Source organism: Apteryx rowi, unplaced genomic scaffold, assembly GCF_003343035.1.
Source record: "Apteryx rowi isolate R43461 unplaced genomic scaffold, aptRow1 scaffold_43, whole genome shotgun sequence".
NCBI lineage: Eukaryota > Metazoa > Chordata > Aves > Apterygiformes > Apterygidae > Apteryx > Apteryx rowi.
Window position 1 is genome coordinate 3,897,892 of NW_020450683.1, and position 13,554 is coordinate 3,911,445.

At 45.4% G+C, this 13,554-nt stretch overlaps 1 protein-coding gene across 2 annotated transcripts in view; it reads right to left on the minus strand.

Moving 5' to 3' along the window:
• The window catches only part of RLF (rearranged L-myc fusion), a 58,238-nt gene extending 55,371 nt beyond the window's left edge, over window positions 1-2,867 (minus strand). For both annotated transcript variants that reach the window (XM_026076368.1, XM_026076367.1), the window contains exon 1: window positions 2,688-2,867. In XM_026076368.1, the coding sequence (XP_025932153.1) occupies window positions 2,688-2,840 (153 nt within the window). In that variant the 5' untranslated portion in view covers window positions 2,841-2,867. The remainder of the gene's footprint in view (window positions 1-2,687) is intronic.
• Window positions 2,868-13,554: the final 10,687 nt, after the last annotated feature.

Here is a 13,554-nt window from a genome sequence, read left to right on the forward strand (position 1 = left end):
AATTGACCTAGTCCTCAACTGTGTCACCTTCAAGAATTTCGGTAAGATAGGAGTCACTGCGTATCTGCAGAGGAGATACTTTGATGTCTTTAGTTTGTTCTATAAGCTCTGTTTTACTGATAGCTCTWCTGTAAATATGGAGAACAGTTATCTCAAACACATACAAACTGTTCATACCAGTTGGCTGTTTATGTACACATTGAGCTCCTCGACAGACATGTTTTCCATTAGCTGAATATGCAAAGTATCACACTTGTACAATGTAAAGTTTCTGAGTCAGCCCACTGTTTAGGCTTCAGGAGTTTTTGTATTATCCTGGACACCAATCTTATGCTTTCCTTTAAGGTATCTATTTTTAAGCAAGGCAATATCATCCAGCATCGCTCCAGGGAAGACCTACTGGAAGCTAGTATGTATTTGGCACTGCATGCTCTAGTAAAACACAGTGTCCAGACAGCTCAGAACATAGAGATTTAATCTGTTCATAATTTGTCGTGCAGTTCAGTTTCAGTAATTTCCACAGGCAGACAGAGCACCTTTCTGGACTATGACATAGATGTGAACACTGGATGGCAAATCCATCACTGGCTAAAACATTCTAACTACCCTCACCTCAGCTACCTCCTCAGATCATATTTAAACCCACTTAAATTTAGCTTCTGCCTAGGCATGTTCTACTGTAGCTTGAGAAGTTTATGACAGGGTATCAATGGTACCCTCCAAGTCATTAATACAAAATTCAATTGAGATTCTTGAATCTCATTTAGAGACAGACTGTGAGTTATTCTGAAAATTCCTATTCAAAGGATTTTCAGCAATTTAYGTTTTATCATTAGAATTCTGTGCAACATCCACAAACATCCCAAGCTAGAAGGAGAAACCAACAGGTAAACTTGCATCCAGTTCACAGTGGTCGGACTGTGCAGTGACATCACAAATTCATACTTCACTGAAATTGCTAGCTTGTCATCCAACCACTTCGTATTTTCCACTGAATCTTAGAGTACTGTTAATCCTGTTGATTAGAAATACCCCAACTGATGGCAATCCAGGATAAGTCTATTTCATTTTTATCTGTATTATCTATCATGATGTTCTAAAATGAGACTCTCACTTGATATTAGCACAATGACCTTAAGAGGGTTCGTTTCACATTTTTTGCTGGACAGTTCTTACCTTTTTTGAAAACAAAACAAAAACAAGAACACCCACAGAACTGTCTTCTATAAAACTCCATTGATCAAGGGCCTCTAAGTCTTCATCTATAACCAGTCAAAATAGTCTGGATAAACAGACCTTTATATATATGAATTATCTCAACAACCTCTAGTAAGTGTTAGCTGCATATTTGTTTGCATATTTGTTTCCACGCTCTGATGCAGTAAATGGTACTGGAAATCATTTTAGCAAATCCTGAAACACAGAAAAGAGTAATACACACCATATAGGGTTCCAGGCAAATATGAGGTCACATATCTTAAAAAGGTACATATGACTTGGGACATACAAAAAGGCAGTGGCAGCATTTTGCAGTTTGAGAAGTAACAGTTCCAAAAAATAACAAACAAAACTTTTCTGTGGTGTGGTAAAGTGACAAGATAAACATTCTCCCAACAGAACAGTATGGCAAAGTACCCAACCTGTGGATGTAAAATGAAAGACCATGAGAAGAAATCATTTATATATAAGGCACCAGAAAGATTGTTTGTCTTGTTTAGCATCCAGTTTTGCCACTCACTCATCAAAAAGAGAAACATCAAGTAGGTGTATCAGTTAATGTGTGGGTATATTGGCTTGTAAATTGTGAAGTATAATTGTAAGTCTTTAGAACACAGTGTCTTCAGATTCAACTTGGAAGGCTCTCTATACAGCAAATAAATGAAGATTATTTAACCTCAGAGCTCATAGTAAGTGAGGCTGTGGGGGAAGCAAAACTAACGAACCACCAAAAGAATTTTTTAAAGACAAGTTGAGATCTCCATCACTAAGACCTTAACCAAGCTCAAGTACTCTTCTAAAAGTTATTGGCTTGATTCAAAGATTTCTGACTACTAGTCTGAGCTGCACTAAACAAAGATTCAGACTAGATCCTCTGGGTATCAAACATAAACTTATCTAGTGACCTAAATTAACCACACTCCTGCATAAATCAGGAAACAYTGTTTATTCCACGGTGGATCTCAATCAAGCCTGGACATGCTACTTTAATTCTGAGGTAGGTAAGGACCAGAAAGTCTGAGGTCTAGGTCCCAAGCCAAAACCGCAATGAGAAAATGCCGTGTGGCCTGCCTACTCCACAGACCCCTCCAGCTCCCACAGGACCCCGAGTGCTACGGGACGCCCAGGTCCAAAGCACTATAAGAGCCCAAGGCCGGCAGCTCCCCAAAACACCACGCCCGGCCAGGCCAGGCTCAGGAGAACAGCAGCCCGCCCGCGGGAGCGGCCCGCGCCATCGGCCAAGCGCGCACGTCCCCCGTCGGCTGCAGCGCACGCCGCAGCCGGCCCCGCGCCACAGCAGCCCCGGAGGAGCGGGCGGAGCCCGGGGCGGCAGCCCCGTTGGCCGCCGGGCAGGGCCGGGCGCGCACTGCGGCTGCGGAGGCCCGCCGCGGCGCGCGCCGGCCCCAGCCCCCGCCGCCCCAGAGCCGGCCTGCAGCCCGCGCCGCGGCCCGCCCCTGCCCGGCCCGTACCTGGCAGAAGCCCCGGCAGTACGCCCGGGACGAAGCCTCGGACACCTCCTGCTCACGCAGCTCCGCCTGCAGCTGCCAGAGGCGGGCACGGAGCGCCGCCACCAGCCGCTGCATCTCGGGCCGCGGAGCCGCCTCAGCCTCAGCGTCCGCCATCTGCACCCGGCCCTACTGCGCGTAGGCAAGGATCACGTGACTCGCAGCCACTGACCTCATCGTCCCGGGACGGCGTCACGTGACTCGCACGTGACACGGCGCGCGTTTCGGTGTCCACGTGACCTAAAATCTGGGGCAGCCGACAAGGTAGCGAGCGGGAGTTTCCTGCCGAGTGACGTCACATGACGAGGCGTGAGCCCGCCTCATGCCCGGCGCGCACGCGCCAGTCGCTTTCGGAGGGTGTAGGGGAAGGGGAAGGGGGAGGGGAAGGGGGAGGAGGGGGCTTGCGGCGACCTTGCCGCGCCCCGCACGCCTTAGGGCTTGTGCGCGCGGGCTAACGGCTGCCTGCTGGCATCGTCCGCGCCTCAGAGCTGCCCGAGCGCTTCCTCCTCTCCCCACTGCCTCGGGGAGTAGCCGCACACAACCGGAACAGGCTGCGTTTCCCTTCCAGGGTGCAGCCTGGCACACACTGGCGCTGTCCTGGCTCTTTGGAGCTCAGCCTGAGGGGAAAGATGGGGCAATGCCTGCCTCCCTCTGGTTCAGCACGATTCCACTGCCTTCCCTGGCAGTGTGGCAGAGTCCACAGCAAGGTTTACCCCTGGTGTGGTGGTAGCGTCGCAGATGTGTGGGCTCCTGTGGGTGATTTTCCACAGGGTGGGGCACTGGAAGCAAGAAGTTTGGTTTGTCAAGAGATTTTTCCCCAAGCAGAGTGCCATTCCCATCTGTTTTCCCCACACCCTTGCCAGACACTGAATAACACTGGCAGGGCTGCACCATAATGAAGACCCAAAATCCTCCCCGTATATCAGAAATGGTTCTTGGAGAGCCCATCCTCGTGGTTAAACATAAAGACTCCTAACAAGAGCGAGAGAGGAAACTTAAGTGTCCAGGAGTGAAGCACAGGCTGCTTCCTGAGGTGAATGCCAGCACCATCCTCAGTGCAGTGTCCGGCTCCACCACTGTTATAGCTTATCTGCAGTTCAGTCTCGGTAGCCACAGTAGTCTCTTCCAACAGAAGGGGTACTGTCCCATGTGTGCTCATAGCATGGATACACAGGCATGGATAATTTTTGTTCCAAGCGTTAATAAAGCTACTTTCTTAATACCCATGAATATATGGGAGCTGATAACAGGGAAGTGAAGCACTGGAACAGATTTCCTAGGGAAGTTGTAGATGTTGTATCATTGGAGATTTTAAAGAACAGTGTAGACAAATGTGCCTCAGGAAAGTCTGGACTGTTCTTTTGAACCTGACTAGCTGATCTCTTGGACTAGTGTTTTTCATAGCATAATATCACCAGTTGATTCTCCTTTCACTTAGACATACAAATGCAACACCACCCCATTTCATATTGGCGATCTTAACTCATACTGATATTCCTCTGGCATATTTGGAGAAAAGTTAGGTCTACTGAGATGCAATGGGCTCTAAATTCTCAGTCCACTGCTGGTTCCAGAATTAGCACAAATAAGCATCCAAGTATTATAAAGGTAACTTCAGAGAAAGATTACCTGAAAGATAATGATGAACACCAGTGACAGCCAAGTTTTTAACCTAGGTTTCAACCTAGTCTGTGCCCTGGAAGGGCTGTTCTATAAGGGTATTAATTTGAGGAGTTCAGAGAAATCATGTGACTTCATGGAATGTATGGGAAAATATAAAGGTTTTAATAGAAATTAATGATGAAGAATTAGTGAAACACCTGACAGAAACAAAGCCCAACATTTTAAAAGGGAATGGCTAAAAGCAGCTAGCCATGTACTTATGAGTCATAGTACAAATTCAATTCTTATGTTTTTGGTTAGGCAAATAGATTTGATCAATACCACATGAGAAAGCCTTCATTTCTGAGGTGAATGTAGCAAGAATTATATTAGTTATACGAGAGCTCTCTTCTAATGCTATGGCCAGTTGTTTAGAACTGGGAGTTGTTTCAGCCATTTTTGTGTAATTGATCTCCTGGGCTATATTTAAAAGTGTTTTTAGCAAAAGAGCATGAGTTTGGACAAATTTTGCAATGGAAAAGTTCATATAAATTGTATTCAAACTGGAAGCCTTAGCATTTCCTTGGCAAGATAGGAAGGAAAAAGTCAGAACATTGGGGAAAATAGGAAATTACCTAACTTAAGATTTGGAGGTACATCTGATAATGTTCAGAGAGCTCAGAGATCATGGCCACCATTATGGAAGGTAGGATCACACATCTACTATGCAAGGAAACCCAAAATTCCACTTGCTGTGTTAAATAGCTTTGCCATGGGCTAGAAGTCTACTTCAGGAAGACAACCAATGACCCTCATCCTCAACTTGTCTTAAAGGAGGCTCATGAAATTTGATTGCAATGCTCTCAAAAAGGCTTCCTTATATAGTTTTGATGAAAATAATTTCCTTAACCAAATTTCCCTGATACTCTAAGAAGGCTAGAAAATCCATCTCAAATCAGGCAGACCAACTTTCGTCAAGGAGGTCCAAAAAAAGCTAGGGAATTTTGTAGAAAATGCATTCCCAAGTAAACACAAATTAATTTCTCCCCCCAAAGATATAACTGATGACACTGATACTCCCATGACAGTATGCCAGAAAACCTTGAGGCAAAACTGGTGCATCAAATTTGGCTGAGGGCTAATGGCAGCCAGTTTTCTCCATAGCTTCCATTACACAAGCCTGCAAAACAAAAATGGGGTCCTCAAGCAAAACTCCTGTTTTTCTAAGATCCCTTACTAGGATGAAAATTTTCTCCTAAATCCACTTCTTAAGTCACTCTCCTGGTCAACCCTATTAGAATGCATCAGGTTTCTCAGAATTGTCCTGAAACAATGCATCCCTAGGCAAGTTCAGTGAATAAAAGCCCTAAGAGCCACAACCAACCATATTTCATCAGCGACAAGGTCATTTCTAAGAAATCAAGCTCTCCATCTCCAACGTCTTGGTCTCAAAAGAAATCTGCAAAACACCTTCCAAAGATGTTTCTGAAAACTGAAATTCATAACTCTACCAGATATTAAAAATGATGCATTTAATGGAAATACTGATTTTATGGCACATTATAATCTCCTTCTCTCAGAAATAAACCCTCCATTTTCTACAGGCTATGAATTTCTCTCTTTTTTTTTCTCAGAGATAAATGGCTTCTGACCTCTGGATATGGTCTTGGACAATTCAGTGAGAAGCGTCTTGTTCTTGGAATTAGGTGATCCCTTGCACCTCCTGCTCTCTTCTGCTTTGTGCAGGCAACAAGGAGCTGTTTTTTCCAATTCAATGAGAGAAAGTTCTTTCTTAGTTGGCATGGTGAGTATATTTCTGATTGTCTGTGAGGAATCACCGCATTATTCTTCAAATCCTTGCTAAGATGATGAGGAAGGAAACAGAGAAGTCAAGGAGATCACATGGATTAGTGGCAAGCCTTTTAGTATGCCAAGATGAAAGAGGAGTCTCTTGAGTGGTTGACTGTTCCAGTTGCATACCTTCAGCACATGGCTTTGTGGTAGGAGATGGGGGCAGGGAATAAGCTTATTTAGGGTGAAAGAGAAAAGGTGAAATGGTGAATGGGATGGTCTTCAGAACTTTCTTTCACAACATCTCCCCAATATTGCCTGCAGATGTAGTCAAAAGAAGATGGTGGGTAGGCAGTTCCTCTTGAAGACAGGGGTCTGTGCATTACCTGCGTGCCTGGTGCTATAGAGGCATAAAACTAGCCATGAACACTTGAGTTTACCTGTTTTTTCCTTGGGGCTTGGCTTTCCTCTTTCCTTGCAACACATCCTGTGAGATAAGATGAGTCTCAGTAGCCCAATAGGTCAGGAAGCTCTGCAGTGCACTGCCATAGAGCTCTCTGGCCTGGCAAGTTGACTTATGAGGGTAAAAGACTAGGAGGGCAAGCCCAGCATTAGAGATGGTGAACTGAATAGGAAGTGATCAGTGCCAGTGAAGCTTTCTTTTACCAGATCTGACTGCAAAGGGAATCCCTGAAGTGCATCCAGAAGTAAAGGCTGAAATGATAAGCCTTGAGCTCCTAGGCCAGAAATCTACTGACAGGCAATTTGGCTTCCTTTGTTTGTCTTGGGAAGCTGGGGATGAGAAGTCATAGCTCTTTCTTCAGGGACAATATTTTCCTTTGGTTTTAGGCTGGAGAGCTTGAAGGTGTAATATGTCCATTTTTGACTTTGTGAGTTTAGGTCAGGGAGGCCCCTGGCTTGTTATGAACATATAGCTTTGTTTTTTATCTTCCAATGACATGAGAAACTCATTTTGTTTTCTTTTCATACTCTGCATAATTGGTCATGAACAGTGGAAGGGAAACAAAACATGTCTCTGGCTGCCTGGTAAGAATTATCTGCTTTTTTCCACCTCAGTCTCTGCAAGGCAAATGAGAAAGGGGAAGGAATGGAGAAGTCAGAAAGACCTGGGTGAACTGACATGGAACCATCTGGTGTGGCCATTTGATTAATAGGGTGTTGGAAGCTTTCTCTGGCCAAACTGTATGACTTGTGGTACAAAGCAAGTGGAGTGCCTAATATTTGGGGAAGAAGGCAAAAGCTAAGAGATGGGTTAGGAACGACAAGGGTATCCTCCTGCAGATATGAAGGCAAAGGGGGCCTTTAAAAAAGTTTCCTTGGACGCAGAGATAAGGTGTTAAACAAGAGCATCTAGCTCCTGAGCTACAGATCTGCCCAGGAGCTTTTGCACATCCCCATTATTCTCCCAGAAGTTAATTGATCCTGTAGCTTTTCTTGTAGGGAGAGAACCAACCTTGGCTTCAATGACCATGAGATGGTGGAGTTCAGGATCCTGAGAGAAGGGGCCAGGGCAAAAAGCAGGATCAGAACCCTGGGCTTCAGGAGAGTACACTTTGGCCTCTTCAGGGACCTACTTGGAAGAATCCTATGCAATAGGGTCCTAGAAGGAAGAGAGGTCCAAGAAAGCTGATTGATACTCAAGGATTACCTCCTCCAAGCTCAAGAACCATCCATCCGATGAGAAAGAAGTCAAGCAAAGGGGGCAAGAGACCTGCATGGATGAACAAGGAGCTCCTGGCAAAACTCAAACAGAAGAAGAAAGTAAACAGAAGGTGGAAGCAGGGACAGGTAACCTGGGAGGAATAATAGGGATGTTGTCAGAGTATGCAGGGATGGGCCTAGGAAGACCAAAGTTAATCTGGAGTTTAATCTGGCAAGGGATGTCAAGGACAACAAGAAGGGGTTCTATAAATACAGCAGTAACAAAAGGAAGACTAGGAGAAATGTGGGCCCATTGCTGAATGGGGTGGGTGCCCTGGTGACAAAGGACACAGAGAAGGCTGAAGTACTGAATGCCTTCTTTGCCTCAGCTTTTACTGGTAAGACTGGCCCTCAGGAATCCCAGGCCCTGGAGGCCAGGGAGAAAGTCTGGAGAAAGGAAGACTTTCCCTTGGTCGAGGAGGGTCAGGTTAGGGATCACTTAAGCAAACTGGACATACACAAATCCATGGGCCCAGGTGGGATACACCTGTGAGGGATGAGGGAGCTGGCTGGTGTCATTGCTAGGCCTCTCTCAATCATCTTTGAAAGGTCGCAGTGATCAGGAGAGGTGCCTGAGGACTGGAAGAAAGCCCCTGTCACTCCCATCTTCAACAAGGGCAAGAAGAAGGACCCAGGGAACTACAGGCCAGTCAGCCTCACCTCCATCCCTGGAAAGSTGATGGAGCAGCTGATCTTGGATACCATTTCCAAGCATGTGAAGGATAAGAAGGTAATCAGGAGTAGTCAGTCACCTTTCCACAAAGGGGAGATCATGCTTAACCAATCTGATATACTTCTATGATGGAATGACTGGCTGGGTAGATGAGGGGAGAGCAATGGATGTTGTCTACCTTGACTTCAGTGAGGCTTTCGACGTGGTCTCCCATAATATCCTCAAAGGCAAGCTGATGAAGTATGGGCTAGATGAGCAGAGAGTGAGGTGGACTGAAAACTGGCTAAATAGCAGAGCTCAGAGGGTTGTGATCGGTGGCCCAAAGTCTAATTGGAGGCCTGTAGCCAGCAGTGTTCCCCAGGGGTCAATACTGGGTCCARTCCTGTTCAACTTGTTCATCAATGACCTGGATGAAGGGACAGAGTGCCCCCTCAGTGAGTTTGCTGATGATCCAAAACTGGGAGGAGTGGCTGATACACCAGGGGGTTGTGCTGCCATTCAGAGGGACCTTGACAGGCTGGAGAGGTGGGCAGAGAGGAACCTCATGAAGTTCAACAAAGGCAAGTGCAGAGTCCTGCACCAGTACAGACTGGGGGCTGACCTGCTGGAAAGCAGCTCTGCGGAGAAGGACCTGGGAGTGCTGGTGGACACCAAGTTGACCATGAGCCAGCAGTGTGCCCTTGTGGCCAAGAAGGCCAGTAGTATCCTGAGCTGTATTGGGAAGAACATTGCCATCCAGGTTGAGGGAGGTGATCCTTCCCCTCTCCTCAGCCCTGATGAGGCCACACCTGCAGTCCTGTGTCCAATTCTGGGCTTCCCAGGACAAGAGAGAGATGGAGCTACTGGAGCAAGTCCAGCAAAGGGCTGCTAAGATGCTTAAGAGACTGGAGCATCTCTCCTATGAGGAAAGGCTGAGAGAGTTGGGACTGTTTAGCCTACAGAAGAGAAGACTGAAGGGGGATCTTATCAGTGTGTATAAGTATCTGAAGGGAGGGTGTAAAGAGGATGGGGCTAGGCTTTTTTCAGTTGGTGCCCAGTGACAGGACGAGAGGCAATGGGCACAAAGTGAAACACAGGAAGCTCTGTCTGCACAAAAGGAAAAACTTTTTTACTGTGAGGGTGACTGACCCCTGGGTCAGGTTGCCCAGAGAGGATGTGGAGTCTCCATCTGTGGAGACATTCAAAAGCTTTGTGGACAAGATCCTGTGCAACGTGCTGTAGGTGACCCTGCTTGAGCAGGGGAGTTGGACTAGATGATCTCCAGAGGTCCCTTCCAACCTCAACCCTTCTGTGATTCTGTGATTCTGTCTCTTAGGTACCAGTCTGGATTGTATGGTGTGGTGAACAAGAGTCCTTAAGTATGAGAGCTCTACTCTTGGGCTGTAGTCCAGGGACACATCCTGGCTTGATTGTTCCAAGTGCAATATGGGTACACTTTATTTCCCTAATCAGAACATGGTGGGTATTTGCTTAAAGTGACAAGCAATAGAGCGGAAGCATACTTTGGGCTTTAGGGCATCCATGGTCTGTTACTTTCCTTCCAAATCTTGGTTAAGACTGTAAAAAAGGAAGTAGACAAGTCAGAAGTAGCAGAGATGCATTAGCACAGAGCCCTCTAGAGTTACCATTTCACTGTAAAGGGTTTTGAGTATTTTGCCCTTCCTCATGATGTTTTGTTTGGCTCACATTTTATGGTAGTTGTTGAGACAAAGTTGATGGTTGGGAAGATGGAAGAAGATTAAGGGATGAGGCAGACTGTGTGGAATTGTCATCCATGAGATCTGCCAGCAAAGAAGACTCTAGGAGGGCCCCTCAAGAGGCAGAAGCTAAAGTTCTGTGAAGGACCCTATTGCTTCAGACAGTCTCTTCATCATCCTTGCTTAAGTCAATGCCTATGGGGGCAAAAAAGGAATTAGCCCAAAGCCTCCTGGCATGGTAAGCTGGATGAGAGGGCTTAGAAACTTGCCCAGTGCAGTTACATTTCTGCTGGCTCACAGATTTGTAGTAAAACTAAGTAAGGGCAAACTCATTGGTCAGGGAGAAGGGGAAAGAGTAAGAGGTAGAGCAAGCTAGCTGCAGAGCTCTTCTCCATTACCAGAGGGGGTTCTGAAGGTCAAGGTAATACTAGAGGGACAACTGTCATCAAGGGGACATCTTTCACCRTTTTGCAGGGGTCTAGTCCCATTAGATGCTCGGTATTTGGGTTCAGGGCTTCCTGTCTCCAGTTGTGAGGGTAGTTAGGCCACTAATTCTGTTAGAGTTTGTACCCCTCCAGATCCTCAGAACAACCCATTTACTGTGTGTGTTGAGGAGTATTCTTTATAAGACACTAAATGACAATCAAGCCAAGCTGCATGGTTCTGTGCATTAAAAATACCTGATGCATGATAAATACAGTGATATGGATAAAAGAAAATGAACCCTCTTTCTTCAGGAAAGCAAGCCTGTGAATTTTCCAGAAACTTTAGAAATCCCTTGTCTCATTGTTCAAGATGACAACTGTTTTAATACAAAGGCTAAGGTTCAGTTTGGTAAGATGAGTCAACATAAACACATTGTTTTGGGGGGTGAAAAAGAGGTTTGTTTGCAAGGGAAAACATTGCTGACATTTCTAACATGCATGGTTTAGATGGTGTGATTCTGCAGACACAATGTTCTACTTTTAAAACTGACCTAAAAGCTGATTCTGTCCAACCTGAGCATCCTTTTTCTGTTATGAATAGACTGTGATGCCACAGTAAAAGTGCCTATTCTGTAATGCTTTTCAGTAGTTAAATAAACCTCTCTCTTTTACAGTTTGTAAGTGTGTAGTAGTCAGCTGTGGTTTCTGAGGTGATGTGTCAGGGTGATATCAAACAAACTGAAAACAGAGGCTAGAAGATAATTCATCAGACCACTGCTGCTCTTGCAGCAAGGTCAATTTTATTACTGTTTACCATCTTGCAACAAAGATACAGCAATGCGCTGTTTAAATCCACCTAACTTACTCCATTCTCAGCAACAAAGGCTTGCAGGGGCTTTCATAAAGACCAAAGGAGGAGGAACATTTCTTTGTGGACTTCCTATCTTGTGTTTTGGGGGAGGGCATGTCCAGCTTTACAGTTCTTGAGCTGCTTTGAAGCAAGGCTTTCTTCACTTAGGAAGAATTCTGCACTGCAGATATATGCTTCTCCTTTTTGCTGGACACTTTCCAGAAAGCTAGTCATTTGTCTCCTCAGGTCAGTTTTTTTTGCTTGGGTCCTGCACCTGGGTTCTGGCATCTCAGAAAAGAGACTGAATCAGGGACATGGCCAGAGGTTGTCATCCACAACTTTCTCCTCCTCAGAACTGTGAGTGGGATAGTGTTTTACCTGTGGCTTCCAAAAGACTCAGGAATAAAATTACTGCATTGGTATTATGATGGGTATTATGAAGATGATGTAAGAAGCAGTGTGTTCACCTGTTTGCATCGCACACCCCAGGATTATGTGCTGACTCCCTTCATACTTTGGAGTTTTTTAGGGCTTATGGCTCTTCGTGAGAGGAAGAGATTTCCCTTCTTTGGTGGCTGGGATATCTTGAGAACAGCCATCAGGCTTTGATTCTGTCAGGCTGAGCTTTGAAACCCAGCCCAGACGGATGCTTGGCTTGTTGTGTGTTTGTGACTTTGCTTTTTGCTAAAGGCTCTTTTAAAATTCCTTGCTTCTTTGGAAATAGGTAGTGGAGGAGAGGTCTTGTATGTGAGGAAGCAGATGCCTTTTTGTGTTTCCACAATTTCCACCAAACCAATGGAGAAGGGGACAGAGGAGTCAGGAAGAGAACACGCATGTAAGACAGACCCCTGTCTCTTGGATCATTGAATAAGAGGGTTTTGGAAGACTTGTACTGTCCTGGACATAGCAGTGTAGCTGGAATCAAAAAAGCAAACTAAAGGTTAGAGAATAAGGGGAAAGTATAAGGTTGGTGGCAGGGGAAGTTTCCATACCTGAGCCATATTGGCAAAAGGGACTTAGCAGGGCCCCCAAAGAGGTGGGTGATGGAATCCATCCAACAGGATGGATTATTAAATAAGAGCTAGAAGCTGCAGTGTCAGAAAACTGCTCTTGAGTGGGTTTCCTTGGTCCTCTTAACAGGGTTTGGCTGGCTTGCACATCTTCCTGTGAGGTGAGTCATTCCTTGCACTAGCCAGGATAGCTTAGTGGGTCTGGAAGATACCCAGTACTTTGGCACAAACCTTCTTGCTTGATCAAAACAGCATTTGATGGTGAGCTGGTGCCCATATGATAAAGATTAAATATGGATATCAGATAAGGATGTCAGTCAGGTGCAAATTATGGGACATTACAGATACAGGTGTAGTGTAATACAGAATTCCATCACTCTAACATGCTCTGTTTAGTTTCAGGGGGAGAGAGAAAAATCACAGAAATTGGTATTGCCTACAGAAAAATGGTTTAGGCTAAAACCCTGTTGCAGGCTTACCTGCATAAACCCCTGATGGGAACAAGCATGGTGGGATCAGGCCAGATTGTCAATAAATCTGGCCAAGATTTTGCCACCATGCACAGACTGTTGCCTTTCGTTTTGGGATAAGATGAGCTTATTCTCTCCTGAGAATTAGGACAGCAGTACCACAGAGAYTGAGACTTTAAGTGGAAAGATAAAACCTTTGCTGAAACTTAGAACAATTCCCGTAAAAACAGCACAGTGAATTGAAAAAAGATGATCAGAAAGCAAGCACAGTTCTATCCCCAGCTTGGAGGATTCAGGGAAACCCTGTGAGAGACAGGTGAGAAAGTGAGCCAGTTAATACAAAATCTGAAACAAATATGGTTCATGAGTCCCCACAGAAACCAGACCCTTCTAGGTCTTGTGGGCTGTGCAGGGGAAAATGAAAATAAAAAGGATATGGTGAGCAGACTTGTGTTTAGACTTCATCCATTAAAAATGAGTGAAGTGGCAGCTTTAGCAAATTTAAGAGTGCCACTACCATTGGAAATGTTGAACAGTTTGGGGTCTAGATGCACAAATGTTCATGATTGCTATGAGTCATGGATATTACTC